This window comes from Apteryx mantelli, chromosome 3 (assembly GCF_036417845.1).
Source record: "Apteryx mantelli isolate bAptMan1 chromosome 3, bAptMan1.hap1, whole genome shotgun sequence".
Taxonomy (NCBI): Eukaryota; Metazoa; Chordata; class Aves; order Apterygiformes; family Apterygidae; genus Apteryx; species Apteryx mantelli.
The window spans coordinates 20,645,611-20,671,980 of record NC_089980.1 but is presented as its reverse complement, the minus strand read 5'-3'; the positions used below and the strand labels follow the sequence as shown (position 1 = coordinate 20,671,980).

Here is a 26,370-nt window from a genome sequence, read left to right as displayed (position 1 = left end):
CCTTGTAACCTGTACATTTATGGCAGGGGGTGAAGACTCCTGAGGAAGGGGGTCTGAGTGACATGGAGGGTAATTCTTGCTTATCAAGACAAAGGTGCAGTGACTGGTGTTGTCCATACCTGACCTTATGCCTTGCTTTAAAAAAATAAATAAATAAACTGTCATGTTTAATTCCCCCTGGGAATTAAAGCTAAAGGAGCTGGGCTGTTGGGGGTGGGGGGGGGGGAACCTGGTCCTGATGTAAGGGCGGGCCAAGGGCAGCTCTCCGGTGCTGGGGGAGTGCGGAGGGAGCAGCCCCACAGCTCTGCGCGGTGCTGGCGCCGCGCCGCGGGCGCCCCCTCGGGCTGGGCACGTGGTCGCGGAGCGCGGAGGCCACGCCCACCTCTGCGGGGGGGCGGTGAGCAGGGCGGAGGGGCGGGGCCTCCCGGCGGCGGCCGGGATTGGTGGAGCGGCGCAGCCAATGGGGAGGCGGCGCGGGGGCGCGGCGCGCTTGCGCGGCGGGTTTGAATCGGCGGCAGCGGTTGGTGCGGGCGGACGGGCGGCGCCGGGCCGGGCCGGGGGATGGAGGCGGCCGCGCGGTGAGTGGCGCCCCGGCCCTTCCCCGGGAGCTGGGGGGGGGGGGGGGCAGTGCTGGGGGGGCACCTGGGAGGGCGGCGTCTGCGAGGGGGCCCTGGGGACGCGTCGTGGCGGGGGGGAGAGGTGCCATGAGGGGATACGGGCCTCTCCTGAGCCCAGCCCGACCTGCTGCTTGTCCTGTAGGAGCTACGAGGCTCGGATACACAACTACCAAGGCAGCGACCCGCTGGATCCGTGGGACAGGTCAGTGCCCCTCCCGGCTCGGGCGCCAGTATGCCTTCTGGTATCAGGCAGGCGTGTATCTTGCTCGCTCGTGTTTCAGGTACGTGCAGTGGGTGGAAGGATGTCTTCCCAGCCAAGAAAAGCAAAACTGCCTGCCAGATCTCCTGGAGCATCTTGTGAAGACGTTCCTCAGTGACAAGAGGTACCACCAGGATCCAAGATTTGTTAACTACTGTATTAAACTGGTAGGTATATATGTGTTTGGGAATTAAGCTGTCCTGAAAAATTAAAGCTGTCCCACCATTCTTTAGTTCTGTGACTGCAAATGAGTTTTACTCTGTTTGCTAAGCTGTGCATTTTTGTGTATAGATGCTTGAGGTGGGTCCCCTTTCCTAGACTTCTCCTGCCCCCCTTGTCCTGTCCCACAAACTTCCCACCCTGTCCTCTGTTGCCTCACTTAACTGTGGGCTGTGATTGCCATTCCTCAATGCATTTAGTTTAAAATCTTCCTCATCAGGTTGGCAAGCCTGTTAGCAAAGGTGCTCTTGCCATGATGTAGCAAATGGATCCCATCTTTCCCTAGGAGCTCTTGATCCTCAGAAAGGATTTTGTGGTCAAGCTCTGCCTATGATACTATCCTCGTAGCTGGGTGTTAACTCACATGGTGCTTTTTCCTGAGCCTTTTCCCTTCACCTGCAAGGTGGAGAACACCTGGATTCTCCTGCCCTCCACCCCAAGCTCTACAGCAGCACTTAGTTGTCCAAGCTCTCCCTTAGCAGAGTAATTGGTGCCTGCATGCATGAGCAATAATGGACAAGAGTTCAAGGGTTTGGTGAGCCTTTGCTATTCCTCCACGGTGTCCCGAATTCAAGCCCCCGGCAAGCAACATCTGTGTTCCTGTTTGGTGGGTACCCTGGCTTTGTGCCTAACTGGGAAGAATGGAGATTTTCCTTTTTTTTTAACCAGGGAGCGGGGCACAGTGCCTTTAAATGATGAGTAGAGTAACATATGCTTTTCTCTTAAATCTTTGTCTAGACAAAAATTTACAGCTACCTCTGAACTAGTTAAGGTAGCCAGGCTCCAACAGAATTTAATATGAACAGTTTTACTGGCTTCCCTCCGCCCCCTCCCCCCCCCCCACCCCTCTTGTCTAATGTAAGTTGACCTGTAAGTGACCAAGTCTAGACAAGGCTGTGGGCGGAAGGGGAGCACTCCAGGCTGTAGCACAGAATTCAGATATGTTACTCTTTTCAGGAAATCTGAGAGCTTTTTCAGTCTTGCTGAGGGGTAGTGAATTTTTAATAACAAGGCTGATTTCTTTGGGGTTTTTTTAGTATTTTTGTTTTTTTTTTTTAACTATTTAGCTTATGAGAGGTATCTTATCTACCAACTGTTTTTAGGTTTAGAAAAAATAGTGCTCTTCTAGAGACTTTTTTTTTTTCTGTAACTTTCTTGGATGGTTTTTGAAAGTGCTAATGGGTTCTGTGTCTTTATCTTATGCAGGGAAAGTTCATCACTTCTCCTTGCCAATATTTTGACTACCTGTATGGACAGGGAATTGGTGCCAGGACATCTACTTTCTATGTTGCTTGGGCTCAGCAGCTTGTAAATGAAGGCAATGTGCAGTGTGCTAGAGCTGTCCTTCAGAAAGGACTTCACAACCAGGCACAACCAAGAGAGAACTTGCAACAGCTGTATTGGTAATTTTGACATGTCTTTCACTTGTTGAGCTATTCGGATAGTGTTCAGTTAAATTTTGTTCTTGCCTACATATGCCCTGTGCTATAGCAGAGGTAGACTAATGATTATTTCTGTGAAGGTTATGTACAAGCTTAACATTGATGCTTCCTCACCGTTCAAAATGTCTTCACTTGTGGGCTGCTACAGAGGATGTATTGAAAAACCTGAACCACAGTGTCTTCAGTGAAGTAGGACCCAGAAAGAAAATCCCTCAACTAGTTAATTCATTTCCAGCGTATTCTCTTTTAAGTAGATCTAAATTATAAAGGTACATAGCCTAGCCCACTTTCTGTGGGAAATGCTGTCTTGGAAATGCTATGTGTGAGCTTCATTACTTGGAAACTCAAGCAGTTAGCCATGCTAATGGTTGCTGGCTTTCCCAATTAGTGATGTCTGTATGCTTTCCACAGTGTATGAATTGGCTGCGGTGTCAGGATATCACTTAACCCCTGTAGCTACATGTGCTTCTACTGTTACTGCCAGCTGAATGTGTAGTTCAGCTACAGCTGGACTCTCTGCCTTTGGTTTATAACCATAACTGGAACTACAGTGAAATCACATGTCAATTCCTGATTTTGTGAGATGGATTTTTAAGGAAATGTGGGGTTGTGGGTTTTGGGAGTTATGCTGACAATAATACATATGTCCAGTTTCTTGTGGTGCATGTCACATAGTACTTATCTGAGAGTGGGTATCTGTTGGAGTTCAGGATTTAGCTATTGGAAGCACTAAGGTTGGTGCTTGTAATCAGATGTGTTCCCTCCAGTGATGATAGAACAGGAACCTGATTTTCATCTCTTGCCACCCATTACAGAGTTGACTGTTGGTGGTATGCAAAGGAAACTGGGTATGTCCACATGCCGTAATAAGCGTCCTGTAACTAACCTGAGTATTTTAATGTTAATTTTCTAGGCATGATCACTGTTTAAGGAAACCATAGTTTCTTGGGGTGGGGTTGGGGAAGTGGAAAGAACAGACAACAGACTTGATAGTAACTGACATTTCTTTCAACTTAGCTGGCTGCAGAATTATGAGCCTCAGAATCCTCCTCTGATGCAAGGTGAGGCTAAAGATAATCTTCCTGTGAGCTGTAGCTTAGTTAAATGAATCATCTATCTTAACTGTAGATCTGAGTAAATTGCTAGATAGTTTTCAAAGAAAACTGAAGTGGAGGTGTATTTTCTATTTAAGATTACTAAACAAGTTGCCCATGCATGATTCTGTTAGCTACTTGTTTTCCTTTTCTGCCTAGCTCTAATGGTGTGTATTATTCATCAGTCAGTTTTGCTACTGTGAAGAAAACTGTTTTGTAATTCCTTTCCCTCAGATCTTCAGTTAACAGAACTTTGTATGGGAAACCTGTTGTGTTGATTCTACTCTAGCCAAAATGATAAGGCATCTATCAGAAGTTTATTTCAGTAAAGCACTTGAAGATTGAGATCTCTTCAATATAAGAATATTACTGTACAAATGTACAGAAAAGGCCCATTCTTATAGCTGGGAATATAAACAATGAAAACGAGGAAGAAGCTGAGTCACAGTTCTGAAGTGACCCTGGAACTGAATGGAAGTCTGAAATTTGAGCAATAGTATTTTAATAGGAAAACTTAAAATTCGGTTTTGCGACCAGCATGTGCCCCTTGCTAGATTTACCTGATAGCTGAACTCATGTCTTATATCATTGCTACTGAAATTATAGCACCACTTTCCTTCAAACATGTAATAATGTGCACTCTAGAAGACTCAACTGAGAGCTTTAATTGAATTCCAGAGTTGGTTTAGTGACTATGAAGTGTAAGGAATTGGCTATAGGAACTGAAAATTATTTTTTTTCTGGATATCTTTAAAATTCTTAGTGAATGTTTTCAGAATGAGGTATTAGTTTTCCTATGTCTGAAGTTATTCACAGAAATTAATGAGTAGGAATCCTTTTCCCATTTATTAATGTAAACCTTTGTTTTTCTGTCCCAGTTGCTGCTGTTATAAAGCCACTTCAAAATTCTCATGCTGAAAATCAAATGACTCCTCGAAAAGATGTTCCAAACCTTAATGATCCGGCATGTGTTTGCAAAAATCAGGTAACTGACTCTTAATGAATGACTTGCACAGACAGTTTTCTCCATGTCTCCTTGTCAGGTGATTTTCTTTTTTGAGGGAGAAATATCATCTCTTATTCTCTGCAACTCTCACATAAAGTTTAGATTGATGAGCTTGATTGACTAAGGAAAAAAGATAGAATATTCTAATGGTGTCTGCCATCTCCAAAAAATGTTACTGATGTTTTTATGCTCTAAGCATCACATCTGCATAGATATATCTCAGTTGAAAAGGGTTGGGAGACAGTTATTAGTCACTCAACACATGTCCAGAATCGTATCGTAGGCAAAGAGTGATGCATCCAGCTAGTTAGTGTTCCTTGGAGGAATACTATTGTGTGTCAGTTATGCTACCTGGAAATTGCCTGCACTAGATTTTCATGAAATTCAAGTTTAGTTTTTAAATAGCTTCTTAAGGACAAATACAAGGTAATCCCAGAGGAAGAAGAGACATTTTCAGACTCAGTGGGTTAGTGGCTGCTATAGAAGTCAATCTGTTGATCTGGTAAATCATTAGGAGATGACTTTATCACAGTTGATGAGCCACTCTGTAAGGAAATATTGGTAGAGCACTCTGTAGTTTGCCAGGTCAGTCTGCAAAAAGTTCCAGTTGAAGTTCTATCTACACACCCTGTGGAGTCCAAATCCTGTCACCCTATAGTCCTCCTTCATCCCCTTCCCTATAATTAAAAAAAAAAAAAAAAAAGGAAAAAAAAAAAGTGCTCTTTGTAACTCATCTTAGATAATAAATACCAGAATGCAGCACTCTTATTCCTCTGAGGTTTGGTAAAGCTAGTTACAATTCCTCACAGCCATCCTGATGCAATAAATGAAAGGTGGATGGGAGGGTGAAATTAAAGACTATGGACAGGAAATTGATGTAACCTTTCTCTTCTCTACTTTGTTCTGTCTTCTAAAGTGGTTGCAAATCTTTCAGTTTGATATCACCTGCAAATATTGAAGTACGTCTTGGATGATAGAATAGAGCTTAAACCTTATCGCATCTGCTACCTGCTCTTTAGCCTGAAGCTGGGCAGCTCGTAAAAGAAAGCCATACAGTCTGTTCTTAACAAACCTGTGTGTCCTGTAACTTACACTCCTGTCTTTTTGGAGTAGAAACTAGTTGTTAAACTAGTTCCAGAATCCTTCTGAGAGCTGAGGTTGTCCAGAACTATGTCTGTCTGTCTTTAGTTCTTTGGGATTTTGCCTGTCTTCCAAAAGTTCTCAGAGATGCTAGCAAACTGTTCTACAGCTAATTCTTCAGGGTGAACTTTCTAAGGCTCTGATGACTTGCATACCTCTCTTTTTGATCTGTTCTTGCCATGCTTGTGGCCTAAATTGTTATCCCTTTAACTAGAATTAAATACTGTGGGCTTTCAGATTGTTGGTCTGGTCAAAATGGGTAGTGAACTATAATATCAGAATTCTTTTTTTTTTCTTTCCCTGCTGTAGGGTCCTGATTCTGCTGGTACTCAGTCCTGCTCTTCTGGTGGAACAGCAGAAGTGTAAGTGGGGGGGAGGGGGAAGATATAGTCACATTAGATTTATTCTTGGAGCATGCTAATTTTTCATAATGAACTTAAATAGAACATTTTTACTTTTCCTTACAGAAAGTATGTTACATACATCTCCAAATCTGAAGTTGTTCCTAAGTCGTCTTCAACTGTCATTGAATGTGAGCAGGTTGCAATGTATGATAAAAGCCTGCTCATCTGTGAAGGCTCTGAACTTTCATTTGAGGAGCTAAGAGCCAAGAGATACTTCAAGAAATATGAGCGCCTCAAAAGACAGAAGGAATGGGGTATTCTTCTTTATTTCCATCTAGCTACTTCAGAAATTGGGTTGTATTAATTTCTTTGCAGCCTTTATATTGAAGTCTTGCCCCTTGTATATTCAGCGCTGGCATGCTTGTAGCTGGAATGGTCTGAACACACAGACAAGGCAAAGCTTGTAGAGATAGTACCTTTTGTTTGTTGCCTGAAAACTTTCCAAAAGCCCGAGTTAGCATCTTTGTACCAAAACTGGGTGGGATGAGCTTGGAAGCATCAGGTAACATGTCAGATGACTACTTTATAATGGCGTCATTTACCTTCAGTCTCTACAAGGATTGAAAACCAAAACTGGCTGGACATTGATACTTAGTGTTTAAGGTGGTCCCTTGAATTTTTCTTCTCAAAGCTAGATTTTCATAAATAGTGTTGTCCTTTTTGAGGAAACTGGAGGCAAGTGCGAACAACTCTTAGTAGTACTAGTGACCCTGATGTAAGTTCTCACTGTGTAATCTGATTTTTTTTTTTTTTTTTTTTTCCACTACTTAGCCTTAGCAAATGTAACTGTGTGATGCCCCTTGTATATTCAGCATTGGCATGCTTATAGCTGGAATGGTTTGAATGCACAGCCAAGGCAAAGCTTGTAGAGACAGTGCCTTTTGTTTGTTGCGTGATTACAGTTTAGAGGCAAAGTAGATAGGCTTTCAGATAGAAAAATTCTGCTTTGAGTCTCAAAGAGGCAAATAAAGACCAGCCACTCAGAAGTGAGTCAGTCACGTATCTGACCATTTAAGAAGGGATGGGGGGGGGGGGGGGGGAAGAAAAGGGAGTCGCTATCCTTAGTATAGCGGGGATGTTGCTGGAATAAAAAAGTAGTAATTATATAATTTGACAAAGGAGAAAAATGGATAAATTGTAGTCAGTGGAATAGGGAAAGTTTCAGTGGTGAGAGTGAAGACGAAGTTTTTCTGAAACTGGATTTTTTTTTTTTTTTTTTTTTTTTAATACAGTAGTTATGTATGATAATTCCCAGCAGGGGAAGCTCTTCTGCTAGGACAGCAAGGTCTGTTCCTGCCCAGGCTTTACCAAGGGGTTCCTTTGATAGAATCTTTCAGAGTTAGTTTTCTGTTGTCTAAGAGGGATACCGCTAGCATGCTTGCAGCAGGACTGACCTTGGCACCAGAGGAAGTACGCACCAGCCTGGTGGTATACTGACTTGTTAATTCTCCGAAGCTTGTGGCAGTCCCCGCCTGCTAAAAAGCACTAGGGCCACTACTGTTTGCCAGGCTAGTGTTGAGATGGTATTGTGTAGCTCTTCCTTGAGGAAGCAGGACTGAGAGGTTAAACATAGTGAGTCCTGGGGGAATTTCAGCTTCTCCCAACTTTATCCCACCTGAGCTGAGTGTGTTTCTCCTGTGATTGTATAGACTATATGTCAAATTTTAAATTCAAGCAGCTTGTAATGTCTGAGTGCTAATGTCTTGAGTGCTGAGAAACTCAGTAGGATAGTGATTACCTGTTTTACTTAATATCATGGTTTTATCCTTAGAAGAAGAAGAGAGAGACTCCATAAGGAGGAAAGAATCAGCTCTCCTTGAACTGCAAGCCCTGCAGCAGAGGCTGGAACAGCTCACTCAGCTCACCAAAAGCTTGGAGGAAACTAGACTGGAACAGTCATCTGCAGTGTCAGCTGAGCCAAATAAGACAGTGGTAAGCATGTGCTAGCAGGACCCTCATAACCTCATAAAATTTAACCATGCTTTACACTGTAACCCGAACAGTGTGTTAACCAAATCTGGAAGTAAAGACTGCAATGTCTAACTAGTATAGATACCTAGCATAATTTTAAATACATAATGAAATACATTTTAATTGTTAATTCCAAAAGCACTTTGTTTTTGCTCCTCTGCAATTCAGTTATACCTACATGTGAAAGTTGTCTCTTATGCATGATAAACTGTTCTAGTTACCCAGAAACAAAAGGTAAAACAGCAATAATTATACCTGTTTGTGCGGTTTTGGGGTGTAAAAGAAAGTATGTTTCTTATCTCTAAAGGTACATCCACATGTGACACCTGGTGCAGCTCTGCGGCAGAACTGGATGACATCCTGTCAAAGCTCAGATCTGCAAACCCCTCAGAGTCTGGTGCCACACCAGCCTCAGTCAAGTCTTTTATCATCTACTGTTCTTACACCACAGTCTATTGAACCAGTTGGCCACCAGATGACATCAGCTTCCTTGTTAGAAGCAATATATAAGAAGGACGCAATCAAAACTCAGTCAGAGCTTGGAGGACTCCAGAACAGTTTGTTGCACCCTCCATTCAGTAATGTTTCGACTCAGGAACAGGCACATCTAGACTTGACTCATAATCAGAGCACTGGAGAACAGTATGTATAACCAGGCTAATTCTTGTTCTGCAAAGTGTGCAGTCTTCAGTATCTACGCTCTAGTTGAGAATTAACTAAAAAAGGCATACTTTTTTTTTCCTCTTCTAAAAGAAATCTGAAGTAGCTCGTGGAAAATAATGACAGTCTTTGTACAAATTAGCACAACAGGAGGTTGTGCTAGACTTTCTAAGGAAAGTGTCCAGGAATGTAACTGGCCTATCTCGCAGCCCAAGCTTTCTGTCTCTCATCCTGACCAAGAGACAATTCTTGTGTTTTAAGACCAATATAATGATATTAAGGGTCTTGTGAGTAAAGACTTTCCAAATCTCAATACTTTAAAGTACTCCATGAGAACAAAATTTAATTACAAAATTACAATATTCAGGCACAGATCAAACTTCTATAACTGACAGTCCTAATTTGGATTTTTGAATTCCTTTAATCTCAGTTATTACAACTTAAACACAGAGTTAAAGTATTAGGGCAAATTCAGTGTGTCATTAAAGGGATTATTCAGCATTATTTATTTTAGGCATATCAGGGGAATCAAAGGGATATGCTCAGTTCTTGGTAATCCTGTATGTTGCATCTTGGCTGTGAAGGTCCATGGAGGAGAAAAAATTCTACTTAGGTGTACTTTGGCTTGTGTGACTGAGCTAATACAGGGCATAGAATTGGGAGGAGGGGATGGATAAACTAGGCTGGCAAAATAAGCATGGCGGAGTAGGCTTGGCCAACTGGAGGAAAGAAACAGTTGTCATTCGCTTCTGTTATAGAGTTAGTTGGAGGCAAACTGAATCCAAGCAGAATATTTAATCTCTGCATTTTATCCTTTTTAAAGGACTGTTTCCTGCCTTTCAGGATTTGTGCCTATTGGTAACTGTGTGAGAAACTTGGGCATTTTCTAGTAACATTCTAAAGGATCTTTGACTTAATCTGTATGAATAAATAATACAGGCATGATGGTAAGATAAAGAGTAGTTCAGATACTGTAATGGCTTTTAAACTGACCAAATTTCATGGCATATATAAGCAAAGAACTACCAGGAAATGGGAGCCTAGTGCTTTGCAACTGCTCACACTGCAAATATTTCTGTTTATAGTAGTGCTTAGGGACAGTAAGAGTACAAATTCACAAGCATCTGAGTTAATCTGACAGCTGTGCACTGGAAGAATGTTTCATTTGTGCCCATGCAGTATGGCCAGTCTTGTACTACAGCTCTGGAGCTTGTCAGACCCTTGTGTGAGTCATTTCAGCTCACTAACCAAGCAGAAGATCAGTTTGGGGGTTTTTGCTGAGTTCCTTTTTGATTGGTTTCATGTGACAGTGAGCCACAGCCTGAGATTAATGGCTTGCTCTGGCTTGGAGTGCTATCTTGTGAACCAGATTTTAGTTCTACTTTTGGAGTGCGGGCTGCTCAGGTGCTGTAGCACTGTAAAGTCTCAGTCTTGTTCATGTGTACTCCTTGTGTCACACTCCTGTCATGGGTAGGGTAGCCTTATTCCATTTTTTAAATAAACTGCAGTAAAAAAGGTAGTCCTGCATGGGGAAAAAAAAATAGGATCATTAGCTGCTATCTCCCTGGGATGTTTCCTGTGTTCTAGACTGGGAAAGACCTCCTTACTCTTTGAAGTGCATTACTGTTAAGTCTTGAACTGAAGCTGGAATTTAAGAAATGGCTTTGATTTCAAGTTCATGTTCTTTATCTTTCCTTTGAAGGCACTCTAACAAGAGATCTACTGGACTAACTACTGCTGTGGACATGAAAGAAGGTAATAAACCAAATTTTGACAAAGACCGATGCTATTGCTGTGACTTTTACTGGCTGGGGATGAATAGCATGTGATCTTTTGATATTGGTGGATCTAGAATATCGTGCTTAAAATTCAGCATAAATACATAGAGGGCTTTACCATGTAGCTCTCTAACTTACACCTGAAGCCTGGTATAAAATGCATGGAATAGCACACTTCAAGTATTTTTATTTCCCTTCCATCCTAAATAGGACTCACTTTTCTCATAGCTACAAAGGTTGCTTAACTATTGAAACTCCTTCCCAAATGAATTGTACAAACAATAGAAACTTTCTAAGCCGAGATCCCCTAATCTGGTCTCTAGTAGAAATTCTGTAGGCTAGAGGTATTACAGGATCTTCGTTAGTTTTTTTCCAGAAAATGACATGTGTTTTCCAGAAAATAAATGTCTGAGATTACATAGAGTATATATGATCTAAGGGAAGTTCAAGAAACCATATGATCCACTCTTTGCCATTACAGCATGCTACTTCTGCATTAAGATGACCAAGATGACATTTTATGTTCTCAAATTCAGAAAAATTTCTGTAGGAGTTTTAGTACATAACTAATTAAATATTCTGCAGGCTCTTTCACCTTTTCCTCAGGCATTAGTAATTGCAAACAATTACCACCAGTAGACAATGGTTTTGATGGACCTGTGCTCTCCAGGAAAGTTCACCCTTTTGCAGATTTTTTGGGGGGATAGTATTTTTTGAGTGGTTTAATGATGACTTGATTTGCCCTTGGAAGGGAATTTTCCTCAGGTTAAGCTAGCAAAGTTACTGGGAGCATGTTTTGTCTTCCTGTACTTACTTGTAGAGGTAATGTGGCAGAACAAATAAGACCAAAATATTGAAACTTAATATAGGAGTAACCTGGCTGAAACAGTGACCTATCCAGAGAGAGATGGGCAATGTGATCTGCTAATCCCTTTCAGTTCTAAACCATTAGCCCTTACAGACTGTTTGTATTTCACTAGAATTGTGAACTAATCTAGGTTGGCAGTGAACTCTTGAGGCCTCTGAGGTAATGCTTCTCTCCCTTAGTTTTTGCTGCAAGCCTCAGGGACCTGGGGGCAAAACTTAAAGTAAGAACAAAAGTAAAACACCCTTTTCACATCATCTATTACTAGGTCCCCTGCCCCACTAAGCAGCGTGCCCAGAGACACCTTAGTTTTCTTGGTTTTCTGTACTTAAAGAAGCCCTTCTTTTTTCTCTTCGTGTCCCTTAGTTCCAGCCCTATCTGAGCTTTTTGACGTTCCTAACTCCATCCCTACATGCCTGGACTCTATATTCCTCCTGTATAGTCCATCCCTCTTGCCACCTTCTGTGCACTTCCTTTTGGTCTTTGAGCTCAGTCAAGAGTTCCCTGTTCGTCCGTGCTGGCTTCCTGCCTGCCCCTTTGCTTGACTTCCTATGTGTCAGAGCAGGACGTTCTTGTGCACCGAGGAGGGTGTCCTCAAAGACCACTCAGCTGTCTGAGGCCCCTTTGCTCTTCAGGGCAGTCTCCCTTGGAAACCTGACAAGCAGGTCCCTGACCAAGTCAAAATCTGCTCTCCTGAAATTCAGGGTTGTCATTCTGCTACTCATCTTGTTTACTTCTCTCAGTAACTTTTCACTAACTACTGAAAGATTCATAAACATCCCCAGGCTACTTGAAGAAGCTTTAGAAGTCAATGTACTGTTCTCTTTTCTAGCATCTAGAATTGGAAATTCTTCCTTTGCTTCTGGAAATGCTTCTCAAGCTACACCAAACACTTCGCTGGGAGGACCGATGCAAGCAACACCATTCAAAGTGCAACCCTCACCTACAGTTCATACAAAGGAAGCATTGGGTAAGCATCTGGAATGAAGTTATAGTATTGCTGGAGTTAACAGGATCTTGCCTGGTAATTTTAGTGGAGCTGAATGTTCACTGAGGCTACCTAGTGATGTGCGTATGCACAATTTACTGAAAGAGGGAAATAAAATTAATGGTACTGGCACTCCTCTTTTGCAGTTAATTGGATGACCCAAAACTTTGATTGTGTTCTTTGAATATAGTGGGAGTAAAATTTAGCAGAGCATCTATTTCTTAAGCTAACATCCTGGCAGCCACATACTGGAAACTCCTGGATAAGTCACTGATGTTACTGCTAGGCTTCTTTGGGCAGCATGTTCTCTGAGCTGCTCTTGTCTGCACTGTCACTTAGTGATTCTTGTTCCTGAGACGATGACCACAACAGGCTAATGTGGCAGAATGATAGGAAGTTAGTAACTCAGCTTTGGTTGACGTTGAGCTTTCCCCAAAGCTGAAGCAAGGGTGACTTATGCTAAAGGTCTTTCTCAGTTCTAAGCATTGCTTTTTCAAAATACTAAAAGAAAGGAAAATAGCACTTGTATTTCTGATGTCAGACATGAAGAGATAATTTTCAGATACTATTTTATCCCTTCTATATGCTTTACCACCCGTCCTTCTGTTTTGGTGTTAAGCTTGTTAACCACTACCACGTAGCAAACTCCCGCAGCTGAACATAGATCTGCAAAAAGAAAATAGAAAGAAATCTTGTGGTGTTCATTAGTTTTGCAACTATCTACAAAAGATAAAGGAGGTTTTTTTTAAATGTAGAAGTGCCTGACTGCATAGCAAAATCTCATTTTTCAAAAAGAAAATGAAAACAAGGTCATGGCACCAACAGGTATATGTTCATTAAGTCTCTGACCTTCCTGCGTTTACTCGGTTATCTGGAGTGCTTAAATGTGAAGTCAAGGAATAACATAATGGCTGACACTTGATTTGTCTTACCAGTAACTCCTACATGGTGAGAAATCTGAGAATTTTTTTGTTTGTTTTTAAAGGATTTCTAATGGATATGTTTCAAACGCCCATCTTGCCTGAACCATCTCCTCTTGAGGAAAGTGAGGAACAATTTGAAGCCTTTTGCAGAAAAAGTGGTATGTACTGTTATTTTTCAGTCCGTAATATGTCAGTCTGTAACACTTCACTTTATTTCCCTCTTACTTCCCCAACCAGTCCCTGTATAATTTTGAGACAAGTCGTTGTTTGAGTAGGTGTGGAATGAAGAAGCAGCATCTTTCCTGATAATGAATTTAATTTACTGATAAGTTCTAAATTCTGATGCCCAGCCTAAAAAAGGCAGAAGCACTTTACTGTTAGCAAGCCTATTAATGTGTATATTAAACAAGTTGCTTCTCTGTAGACAATTCTCTGGCATTTAAAACCTAAGTTTGAGAAGGACAGAGCTGATATGGGTATACTTTTGTATGAGTAATGGTGGGGTTTTTTGTTGTTTTTTTTTCCTAAAACACTTGTCTCCACCCTTTGTAAATCTTGAGCATCACAAGCAGCATGAGCCAAGAAAGGAGAATATAAAGGCAGACTAGAGCAGGTCACTTGCAGGTTGGGTGTTAGTGTCTAAATTGCAAGCTTTTCAGTAACATTTAAGATCGTCTGAAAGTCAGGCAGTAGCACTGGCTTACTACAGTGTGCACAGATAGATCTCAGTTACAGCTGATCAGATGCAGGCCAACAGGGAGATTTCTGTACTCCTGGCTGCTCTTGGTTCTGAGGTGGAAAAATCTTCCCCGCTTTCAGGAGCTTCTAGCAAAGACAAGTTGAGTGGCAATTCTGAGGACACGTCTATCCTATCCTGCCCCTCCTCGCTCTGGGTCAAGCATTTTCATGTCTGTCTAGTCTGTCTGCTTCTCTTGGTCAATTTTGTTAGGTTTCTATATAAGCTTCAAAAGGAAAGAAAATGTTTGCAACATGTCTATGCCCTATATAGAAAATAAGCATGCAGTTTCCTAAAAGAAAAGCTACAACTTCAAGCCTATCAGCTGTTTGGTTGGGGTAAAAACATGGCTGTTTTGTATGATCTTCATTGGGTGAAGATAATATCAGTGATCTCTTATTTTAAGAGCCTGATGGAAATCTGAAAGTTAATGAGCCTGCCCCTGTTGTGCCTGTGTTTTCTATCTTTGAAGATGAGAATGAAAAAGAGAACAGCAGGTAAGAGAAGCAAGTAACAAAATGGGTTCTGTTTATTAAGAATTACATATAGGGTTGATTCTATGCCATATAATTTTGCTGTAACTGCATTTGCAGTATTGGGATTGGCTTGAATAAAACGACTAGGAACTGTGGGAAGGTGCCATGAGAAAGCTTTAGTTGCTTTTTTTCTGGAACTGCACAGCTTTCCTGTTTGGACAGTGTGATTAAGATGCTTAATCTTCTGGATAACTGTGGATAGCTTGTTGTCTTTGAGCTACTGAAATTTCTCTAACTTTCAGCAGATGAGGTTAAAAATTCTTAGTTATGATCAGTCTGCCTTGGAAAGATTCTGGAGAAAAGCCATTCTAAACTGCTTGTTTTGTCAGGATCGCACAGCATAGAAACAAGCCAGAAGAGCCCAGAACTACTGGAGAACGTCCCTTGACTGACTGTACAGCACATACAGAAGTGAGTGCTTGGTTTTACCATAAGAATTAGCCTTGGAAATGGGCTACGTATTTACAAGGGGGTATTGGAGGTAGTTGTGTTCAGCAATATCCTGCAACGATCTTCATTCTATCCCAGTCCTGCAACATTCTTTTAAACCGTATCTAGCTGAAGTCTAGGTACCCTTCCCTGCCAAGGGGATGAACATTTTCATTTGTTAATTTTCATAAAATTACAAGGAGCTTAATAGTGGAGACCTCTATTCCTAGACAAATCTGGCTGCAGTAGAGGAGTGGATTTGGCAGCTGCTTGAGGGAGGAAGGGCAGGGAGCAAGAGACAATGCTTTTCTAACCACCTAATAGTTTTCATAGCCAAGGAGATATATAAAACTATATGCTGCTTGGATATAAGTGATCACTAAGTAATGAGTTAGGCTTTTCCAGACTCCCGTGGCAATTTTTTGCTCTCTGCCATTTTGCTGTGAAACTGATGGTTGCCAACACACAGGTGTGATACCAAACTGTGTAAACCTGGGGTTTGGGTCACCTTTTATTATTATTTCTCTAGTACTATAAGTTGATACGTGCAGAGTCTGTGTTGAGACTGACTGTAGAGGCTGCTGCTAGGTTACAGTGCAGGTCTGACAGGATGGTTTTGATTGCTTAGTTTTAAGCCTATATATTTATTTTCCTGTCTAGGAAGAAACACAGACATCGGAGTTCCTGAAGGATGATTATACAGTGTGGTATGCACCGTATAGTAATAAAACCTTGGCTTCGAGTCCAAACAGCACAAGAGACTTTGCACGAGCTGCCCAGCTTGTATCAACACCATTCAATTACTTATCGGCACATTCACGACAAGCTTTGGAGGAAAAAGGTAAAAGGCCACAGTAAAATAATGAATACTTGAGGTTCAGTGTATCTAATTAAATACAGTGTAACTCCATTTCTGTGCCCTGGTTACTTCCCAGGGCTTGCTAAATACTTCATAGGTGTGGCTACCAGTGTTGCCACCTCTGAGTCCAAATTCCTTGCAGAAGAGCAGGTGGGAGCAAGTGCTTGCCCAACATGTAAGCTTTCTAGGAATTAATAATTGGGGAGGAAAAGAGAAGGTGACAAGAGACAAGAAAGCTGTTGATGGTGCTGTTGGAACTGTTGTTCTGAACTGTTCCAGAAGGTTCTCAGAAGTCTATGAGTAGTCAAACAATTGACTTAGGTCCCAGCGCCACCTTCTATGAGGACCTTTGTGCTTGTGTGCCTTTCTTTAGGCTTGGAATACTCTCCCCAAATAAATCAATCTATTGTCTTTCCTTGTATATTTTAACATAGGCTTGTTCAGTTATAGTTCTTGTGGTACCTTAGCAAGTTTCACAGCTGCAGTGTGGTTTTTTGCTTGTTTGTTTTTGGTTTAGCCTTCTTGTATTGGTAAAAATACTCTAAATAAGCACTTGATGATGCACTTGTCTTTTGAAAAAATATGCATGTATTATTATTGTTACTCTCTTTGTACAGCCTGTGGGGATGACTTGCTGCAAATGGATTTGGAGCCTTCTGAAGCACCAAACAAGCAGGCAAAAACTAAGAAGCTAAGGTGCGGCATTACTTGCTAAGATTTTCAAGACTTTAGATTGCTATGCGAATTTGGAATTATGGCAGAGTAGTCAGGTCTGTTATGCTGTGGCTGGTGCAAATTTTCCCAGTAATCCAGAACTGATGCACATTTTCATCGGATTGTCTCTGCTCAGCACATATCACAGCACTTTGTGGAGTTAAATGAATCTGGGTATGGGCATAATGCCATTAAAAATGCTCTTACAGTTTAAATTGCCTGACACCTTGTACAAACATCAAGGACTCAAACAATTGTACTGATTCTCTAAACATGAATTGCATGTAGGGGGGAAGTGGTGATAAGAGCTAGTTGACAGTACCGCTGCTGCATTTGAGGAAGCAATGTTTACAGAAAGGTGTGGATGAAACTGAGAGGTTCAGCAAATGTCTGACTTGCAATAATTGGATGGCTACAGTTAGTGAATCTGAGTGTAAGTTTGAATTTGAACCTGCTTGCAGCACCCTTCGTAAAAGCTTCTCTGAGAGGTTCAATCAGTGTCTTTTCTGTAATGCACAGTTCATGCCCAAGTGGAAGAAGAGCTGTTTCGAATGATTTGGTAGAGACATGATCAAACTGAGAACATGCTATGTGAATTTGAAGGCAGACTTCACCTTGTCTGTTCTGTCAGCATTCTTCACTCTCATGAGTTGTGTTATCCAGTATATTACTGATGTACAGAGGTTAGTTGGAGCAGCTCAGCCAAACCGCTATTAGGTATGCGAAGAGATGTAGCTTCAGTGTGGAGATCTTGGATGCTCTGGGTGCAGAAGCTTTTGTGGAAAACAGTCTGTGGGTATCAGTGAGGAGTTAATGAATTTAATGCGTAAAGGAATCCTCGGAGCAAACATGAATTGCTGATTAAGATTAGTCTGGTAGGTTCTGGCTTTGTACAGACTGATTCACTATTTGAAGTAAAAGAAGATGTAGATAGATACAGAGTGTTTTGGTTGTGTGGGGGTTTGGGTGTTTTTTTTTTCTGTTCTTATTTTTAGTGGTTTGCTTTTTTTATTTATGAATAACCATGCTCAGTTTTTTTCTGTTCAAAAAAAAAAAAAGTTTGATATTGTGAAGAATGTACAGTAGGGTTGTGTTCTCCAGGTTCACAATGCTGATAGATTTGAGCATTGTTCTAAAAGGGGAGAGTGTATCCCATGTGTGGTGTACCTTAATCCTAATGAAAGCTTTTCTGATGTTAAATTTATTGTGCTTCATATCTTAGAAAATTATGAAGCAGCAGTGGTCAGTTTTAACTTAATATTAACTGTCCAAAATGTTTTAGTGGATCATTGTGTGAAACTGTTCGATTTTGGCTAAAATTGTTGGCCAATGAACTGAAAATTTATTAGACTACGAGTAGCAAGATATGACCAAATCTTATTTTCTTAAGAAATGTCCTCTATGTTCATTTTGATTTCTTTTATGGCAAAGGTTGCAAGCAGGGAGTTTTAACATACTTTTGGCTTACTAAAGATGCAAAAAATGCCATGGCAGTACTGTCAATTAACAATATTTTGTTTTAAATGTGTAGCCCTGCTCTTGAATGCATTGCAGAACAAGGAGAGCTTCAAGGAAATGCTTTCTCTACAACTGTTTCTCAAAGACTACATGAGCAAACTGCAACTAATAGAACTGAATATTCCTTGTCTGCTGGGGTAGACAAAATTTCCCATGAAGAGCTGTCTGGAACTCGGCAGGACAGGACAGACAGGAGCATTAGAAATTCAGGTATAGAGCATTGGCTACAGTTTTCTTCTGCCAAATCAGAGACTGGAAAGCAGTGTCATGTTTTTGGAGCAGTGGTTTGATCCGACACAAAGGTGGTCGCTGGAGTGAGCAAACTCTCTTCTGGCTCCTGCAAGGAGACAGCTGTTTATGCACAATGATGTAATTTCATGTGGAAGGACAAGTGTGGGCAATACCTGCATTACATGATGCCAATGATACTCTGAAGTGCAGGAGTATTCAGGAATACCTAAGGATTCTTTGCTAGTTCAGGCTCAAAGACTTTACTTGAGAAATATGTTTTCAGCTTCTGATTTAAAAAAAATTTTGAACAAATTTATACCTACACCTTCCCTGCTTATTTAAAAAAAATTGATTATCAAAATCAATGCCTACATAACTTATCCCTCTTTGATCTTTCATCGGTGACACTTGTTCAAGTATAAGCTTGTGTTACCTCTTTTAAATGACATTTTGCTTATAGCTTAAATATCTTTCTTCTTTCCATGAAGTGCTTGTTGAGAACCCTTGGGATGAGGAATTGATTTGCAAATTCTTATCAAAGCTTCCTAAACCACTCGGTACCTATGCCAACTATTTTGAATGGAATTCTGTTCTTCCATCCATCAGACTGAAGGCTGAACTCCCACTGGGTAAGAGCTACTTCAAACATTTCACTTTGAAGCATTTGTTGCAGTTCTTCCGGGGACCTTTAAAGTACTTTTCTAATCCAGTTTACTTATGCATATATTCACAGTGTGCTCAAGAAATAGCTTCCAGATTATCTTAGCTTCAGCTTTGAAGTTAGACCTGTTTTTATTTCTCTTCTGTGGTTGAAGCATAACAATTTTTGATTAGCTATTCTGAAAAGGGAACAAAGAAACTTTTTCATAGTTATGTGACACAGCCCCAAGCTTTGTATAGAACAGCAGCAGTCCTGTTTCAACAAAATCTGTATGATGGTAGTTGCAACATACTTGCATGACTTAAACGTTAGTGTTTACTTTTTAAGGAACTCACTTTGGAATTTCATTACTTCCGGGCAGTCAGACTCTAAACACTGTGGTTTTCAGTAAATGACGTTTCACAGAACTCTTAATCTCAAGAATGGTTATGGGCCCCCTTTTATGGAAGGGGATGGCTAGCAAGGAGACCTGCAGTGAAAGGCCAGCATAAAAGTTACTGCTTTAATTTGCTGAGCAGTAACATCTTCTGTGAAGTTTGCAAGCAGGACTTCATGACGTTTATCTCTTCCCCCCACGAAAGGTTCCAACTCATTCCATGTGGACTGCTTGCTTGGAGAAGGAGCTTTTGCTCAAGTCTATCAGGCTTCCATCCTGGATGCAAGTAATCCTAAAAACAATCAGAAAGTGATATTGAAGGTAAGTAGTGTTGATTCAGAAAAACGAAAAATTCTGGAGTCTTAATGTAATCTGACACCTTCTGACACCTTGGATGGATTCTGCTGAGTTTCCTTGTTTATAAATATGAAGTAAGGCATCTTGGTCTGTCCTCAAAGCCTTGTTCCATTTGAGTGCTTTGATATCCGATACATTTTCTACCTAGGAAGTTATTTAACCACCAGACTCAACTTACCTATTCATCTTCTCTTTAAAAGTAGTTGTAAGTATCCTAAATCCTACGAATTACAGCAAGGCTCTTTTTCACCTGAACGAAGGCAGTTATTTGCATGCATGCTCTTAGTCCACAGCAAATGAAAATTTGTGTGGATTGACGATGAAGTTGCTCAAATGATTAGCTTGCTCTGAAGGGGCCAGTGCTTCTTGCAGATAAGTGCCCGCTACCTTTCCACTGGCTTTTTTGCACTTTGACAGCCCTGTTGATGGCAGCACACCTGCCAGTTCTAGGCTGAGCAGCTCCCACCTCTGCTCTGCCTTGTCTTCCAGGCTGCTTCTCAGTGCAGGAATGAGCAACTGATGATAGGATGTGTTTAAACCAGGACCAGTGCTGAAAGGAAAGTGTATGTAATTGCGAAGTCAGCTTAGTTCAAGAGGGTTATGCTAGATCGTACAGCTACTATAGCTTGGTTGAAATGTGGTTGTATGACTGAATGACCCCCTCACACTCTCCACATCAAGTCTTTTTTCCTACCTTTGGAATCTTTTTGTGGATCTCTTCTGTCACAGTTAAATCTTTCAACAAAGAAATCATTTGAGTAAAACACCTTAACTGGGAGTTTTCCAGCATGTAAAGCTGGTTGTTTTAAGATGTTTCCTTTTGAACATTCGATATTTAATGTAACAGGGGGGAAATACGAGGAATCAGAAAGGCTTTCCTGTTTTGAACTCATTGTCAGAAACGGTCTCTCTTAAACAAAATAATGTTGCCAGCAGGCAGCTGAGACATCAGTGTTGCAAAAAAATGGACACTTTACCAGGAAGAAATGTATAAGCTACAAGGGAATTGTGGCCCTTGGCTGAAATCTTGTTTCAAGAGGATTGGTCACTGAGTGCACTGTATTGTTCTGAGGTTGATTACAGTAGACATAAGTATTCTACTAGATTAAAAGGAGAAGTGCCTAGGTACTTGAGTCTGTCATTAAAACACTGAGATGATCTTCTGCTTTAATGCCAATAGATTTACCTAGTAAATCAACCTTTTGGTTACAGGTCCAAAAACCTGCCAGTCGTTGGGAGTTCTATATAGCAACACAACTGGTAGAAAGACTTAATCCAAGTATTCACCATCTGTACATCCACTTTTATTCTGCTCATTTCTTTCAAAATGGAAGCATTTTGATTGGTGAACTCTACAACTATGGAACATTGCTGGTAAGTGTGCTCAGCTTTTGCTCTGAATATCTGCGTTCTTACTTCTTAGACTGTTGTTATATATTACAATATTCAGAAGTCTCTTCTACAGCCAGCTTTATATAACTTTACTGTGAATGCATTTTGTGCTTAGCAACATGGACCTGCAATCCATATTAAGTTGTTTCCGTGTAGCTGACAGTTCTTCCCTATCTCCCTTTTGTTCACAGAATGCCATAAACATTTACAGAAAGCTTCCTGAAAAAGTGATGCCTCAAGCACTTGTAATCTATTTTGCTGTAAAAATTCTTTGCATGGTAGAAGAGCTCCACAACTGCAGGATCATTCATGGTGACATTAAACCTGATAATTTCATCCTTGGAGAAAAGCAAGTACTTCCCTTTACTACCTGAGCTGCCAGCATATCATTGTATCACAATCTCAATACTTATGTGTTCACTGCTTGTTGTCTTGGTTGCAGGTTTCTGGACAATGATACATGTGATATAGATGGTCTCTCTCATGGCTTGACACTCATTGATTTGGGACAGAGCATAGACATGAAACTCTTTCCCGAAGGAACTGCATTTACTGCAAGGTGTGAAACCTCTGGATTTCAATGTATTGAAATGCTGACACAGAAACCGTGGAACTACCAGGTATGTGACTGTATAGACAGTCTGAATATTTGGAGCTTGAAAAGCGTGCGTCTGACATGAATAGATGGAGTATAGAAATATTAGACTTTTGCACTAGTGTGGCACATTCAGCTCTTGATGCTCTTTGCTCTAAAGATGTGATCTTGAACCTTTTGTGGAGCTTGCCCTTTTAGCTCCTTGAAGATTTTTTCAGGTAACTTTTAGTGGTCTGGGTGCATATTTTTAATGTGAACCTTGTGCATGCTTTGTTTAGACAGACTACTTCGGCATTGCAGCAACTGTCTACTGCATGCTCTTTGGTACCTATATGAAAGTGAAGAATGAAAATGGTATCTGGAAGCCTGAGGGAGCCTTCAGAAGGTTGGTGTCAAAAATCTCTTCAGAAACTTCCCTTTAATAGAAAGATACATCATTAATTTCAAGTTTGAGGTTAGTTTCTGTCATAGATTTTAGTATTGCTTGACTTGCCTTTTTGATGCTCTAAAAACGGTAGGTTTAATTCACGTTAACAGCTTCATAAACTTCACTGATATAAGTACAGCAAGCATTTCAGCAGTGGATATGGCGAATTGCACGGCCTCCCCATTTTCCTGGTGGCTGAAAGGAGGAAACTACAGCTAGTGAGGAAAAACTGGGCTGGCTCACTAAGCAGCATGCCACAGAAGAAACTGCATTTTGTTCTAGTGTGTGGTCTGCAGTTCCTCCAATCTGTAACTTGGGAGGTAACCGGGTAAATGGAGGAAAGTGTTTTAACAATTTGAATTTAGTTATTTGGTTTTGATTTATTTTTGTTGCTTTGCAGGGTTGCCAATGCTGAACTGTGGAAAGAGTTCTTTGACAGCATTCTAAACATACCAAACTGCCATAGCCTGCCTTCTTTGGGAGCTTTGCGCAAAAAGCTGAAGGACTTATTTTGCAAGTCATATGCAAAGGAAATAAAATTCCTTAGGAACAGACTTGTTGTGTTGCTCATAGAACACAAACGGTCACGAAAATAAGCATTTAGTTCACTGTGCTGCTGAGAAGTGGAATTTTGTGTATGTGAAACTTTTTTTGTAATAACTTGTTTTAAAAAATAAATGTTCTTAGGGTCAACTTCAGGACTAATAACTTGAGTCTTTCTATACTTTCATGAAGAGAATTACATAAAAACAAGTAATGCAACTTTATGAAAACTAGATAAAGTGTTAATTTAACTTGCCCAGCTTCAGGCAAGTGAAATTAGGGGGAGGCAGAGGCATTTCAGAGATTTTCTATAGTTGTAATTGTTGCATATTCTTAGAAATAATAAAAAAAGGTGAAAAGTATTGTACATATAAAGTAACTGCTTTCAACCTCCCCTGTGATCTAAAAAAAATTCATAGAAGCATTCAGGTTGAAGGGACCTCCGGAAGTCATCTAGTCCAACCTCCTGCTCAAAACAAGATCAATACTGAGTTCAGACCAAATATGTTGACAATACTTGCTTCTTGTATAGACGCTAGCAAACATATAGGTATAAATGTAACCCAGTCAAGTGAAGAGCAGGCTGCTCTTTGACACATAAGGTGTTCAGGATACATTTTTCCAAAGATGAAGAATAATGAACAGAGCCCTCTGGGAGGAGCAAGTATTGGAAACTTGAATGTGATTCCAAAAGTTCCCAGCAAATTGAAATCCTACTATCATGAAAGACTCTAGAATCTGTTTTAAGAGAGCAAATAAAACAGCAAATGGAAGTAAAATGGTGTGTAATACAGGCTAAGAGAAAGTGAACGGGTAGTTTTCTGGACTTCATCAGGAAAAAAAACTATGGTTGATAGGCATAGGGAAGTTGGGTTTTCTGTAAGGACCAAGAGAAATTCAAACACAGAACAGTAAAAATAATAGTGATATATTTAATAACTATTTTTTATTAGGAAAGAAGCAGGCAGACTTACTAGTTACATCTGTAATGGAGGATGTTCCATACTTTAAATCAGCAGGCTGATTTAAAGAAGAACTTAGACTGTTGAAGATTTGGATGAAAAACTGTTACTATATTGAATTTATCCTGGCATGCTGGGAACTACCAAAAGGCTGAGTCAGCATTTCTTGTTCTTGGAGAGACTGGCATAATTGCAGTCGAGTTAGTCCATTCAACAAATAGTAAAATCGTTATTGGATTACAATGTCTTTTTGTTAACCTGCATGACTTGGTGGAAAATAAGTCATGTAGTACAAAGCTCATTCACTTCTTTTGGTTATAGCTAGCTAAATGATTTGTCGTCTTTAAGCTGCTTGTGCCACAGTAATTAAAAAGAAAAAACTTGCACGTGTTGAAAAGTGCACATGAGAGGAGTTAAGAACTGGATACGGTTACACTCTGGTGAGGGAATTAATGACTGGTTCTTTGTTTGTTTTTTCTCTTAAAAGGAACTTTACCACAGATCACTTCTAAGGCCAGCATAGGGTTTTGGTTTTTTTTCTTTTCCGCACTCCTCCTCCCCCAACCCCGGCAATATTATGTATGAAAGCCTGGGCAAAAATGTTGGCATTACTGAGCAATCCGAATTATATAGCATGCTTGGCATTCTGCTTATCCCAAAACCATGTGATGAAGAATCTAGATCAAAACCAGAGAGAAGGATTTGTATGGTGGAGAAAAAGGACTGTGAGTAAATTTTAGCAGGGTCTTGCCAAATCAGGTACTCAGCATTAGCTTTTGCTCATTTCCATGGCAGAAAGGATTGATGTCAAGCATAAGGATGTAGATATTTTAACAAGTGAGAGTAGATATTTTAACAGCATGAGTGATAGTACTACTATGAGAGATCCAGGTATGAACTTAAAGCTGGAAAAGAAGAAAAGTTCTCCAATTCTCAAACAATTTTAAGTGCTGTAGACCGACAAGGCCTCGTGTGCTTTTTTTCGCTTCCTTGCCCCCACAACAAGACTTGCTTTGTAGTCTGGACAGCCTGGACTCTGAAATGTGTCTGTTTAGGTGGCTGATATTCTTTTTTTTTTTTTTTTTTGACTTGTCCATGATCTTGCTGTGCATTTATAATGCTAGGCAGTTACTTGTTCCCTAATCTAGTAAAGGACACAATATAAACCAGTACCTGGAAACTAAAGCCAGACATTTTGGATGACCTAGCTATTGGAACAAGGTACAATGATGGATCAAGTTATTTGTTTCAGAGCAAGGCTGGATGCCTTTTGGGAAGGTGTGCTTCAAGTAAAACTGTTCAGCTTTCATTAAAGCAGCAGTTGAATAAAACAGGGTGGATTCTGTGATATGAAGAGCTTAATAGTGAGTAAAATAGTTATACAGGATGAATAGGAGGCTGTTATATTCGTGCTCTGAGTGGATTCTTGCACTTCAGTTTGTTGATGTTGCAGATGTCTGATTAACATGAGTGCTTTTTTCAGTGAAAAATGATGCAAATTCCAACCTGGAAAGCACCACTGTTATAACTCTAGTGTTGCAGACTCCAAAGGATTGCAGGAGCATCAGAGAGGAGAACTTGGATAGGGCTGATGCCTCAGTTCCTACAGCTTGACCCTGCCATGTACATCAGAGGTATCTGGTTGATGCCTGCACTTCTGCTAATATTGGAGTCTGTGTTGTACTGGAGTCAGCCAGTCTGGCTCTTTCACCACAAAAAGATCTCTTTGGTACTTGTAACTCAGCCACTGTAATCCTGGCTTTTGTGGTATCAAAATAATTTGATGTGGAGGGTTTTCATGTACTGGATTTTGCTCTAACACTCTGTTAAAATCTAGAACAGTTAAACCATTACTGATAAACACAGTAAAGTTTATCTGCCAAAGGTCAAAGTGGAGAAAGAGTTGTGATTTTACTGGGTGGGCTACCATGACTATCTAATTCCCTGAAAGCAGCTCTCCTGCCCCTAGGGCAGAAAAAGGAGGCAAATCCTGCAGGGCTTGGAGAGCCACAAAGATATTAAATGCAGAGCGAGCTTAAGAGCGCTAGAGTTTGGGAGAACATGGCTGATGTGTTTCAGCAAACTGTTGTCACTAGCAGTGCTTGCCTTACTGGTACTCTACCATCACTGCAGAAGATGATGGAGGCTAAGCATTGGTGGTATGTATGAAGAGCAAAGGGGACCTTTCTCCACCCTTGCCCTGCAAGAAGAATTCCCTGAAACTAGGGGCGGAAGTTTGGGGCTAGAAGGAAGCTGCTAGGACCTGTGCAGGGCTTGATTTCTTAATATTTAGGGGCTAGACCTCCACTGAAAATGCTGTGTGCTATCAGAAAATGCTATCATCAAAGCTAAGCACTATTTCTAGTGCAAAGAAGAGCTGGGATATTGTGGGGGAAGAACTAGATGGCCTCAGGGACTGGAGAAATTGCATACTTTCCAGAGTTGTTACATTCCAGACTTATTTATACTCTAAGGGGGGGCAGTTTATTCTGCTCATTGTCACAGCCTTCTCTGTTCTTTATGTGTAACAGATCTTTCCTGAATGTATACAAATTACCTGCCCTACTGTTCTGCATGGGGTTGTCCAGGACCTTGTATGAATAGCATTAATATTTTTAACACAAGGAAGAAGCTCCCAATCTGTGGTTGCCTCAGATGGATTTCTGAG

General features: G+C 40.8%; 1 protein-coding gene across 1 annotated transcript; it reads left to right on the top strand.

Annotated features, from left to right (window-relative positions):
* Nucleotides 1-538: 538 nt before the first annotated feature.
* Nucleotides 539-23,089, top strand: BUB1 (BUB1 mitotic checkpoint serine/threonine kinase). The gene is made up of 25 exons (XM_067294674.1): nt 539-578; nt 760-819; nt 899-1,043; nt 2,302-2,498; nt 3,555-3,598; nt 4,510-4,616; nt 6,087-6,139; nt 6,245-6,435; nt 7,953-8,113; nt 8,460-8,794; nt 10,515-10,567; nt 12,288-12,425; nt 13,429-13,524; nt 14,509-14,599; nt 14,968-15,049; nt 15,728-15,908; nt 16,544-16,622; nt 18,172-18,368; nt 18,878-19,018; nt 19,632-19,747; nt 20,996-21,157; nt 21,367-21,524; nt 21,618-21,795; nt 22,049-22,155; nt 22,598-23,089. The coding sequence occupies exons 1-25, from the start codon at nt 562-564 to the stop codon at nt 22,791-22,793; spliced, it is 3,285 nt and encodes a 1,094-aa protein (XP_067150775.1). The 5' UTR covers nt 539-561; the 3' UTR covers nt 22,794-23,089.
* The last annotated feature ends 3,281 nt before the right edge of the window (nt 23,090-26,370 follow it).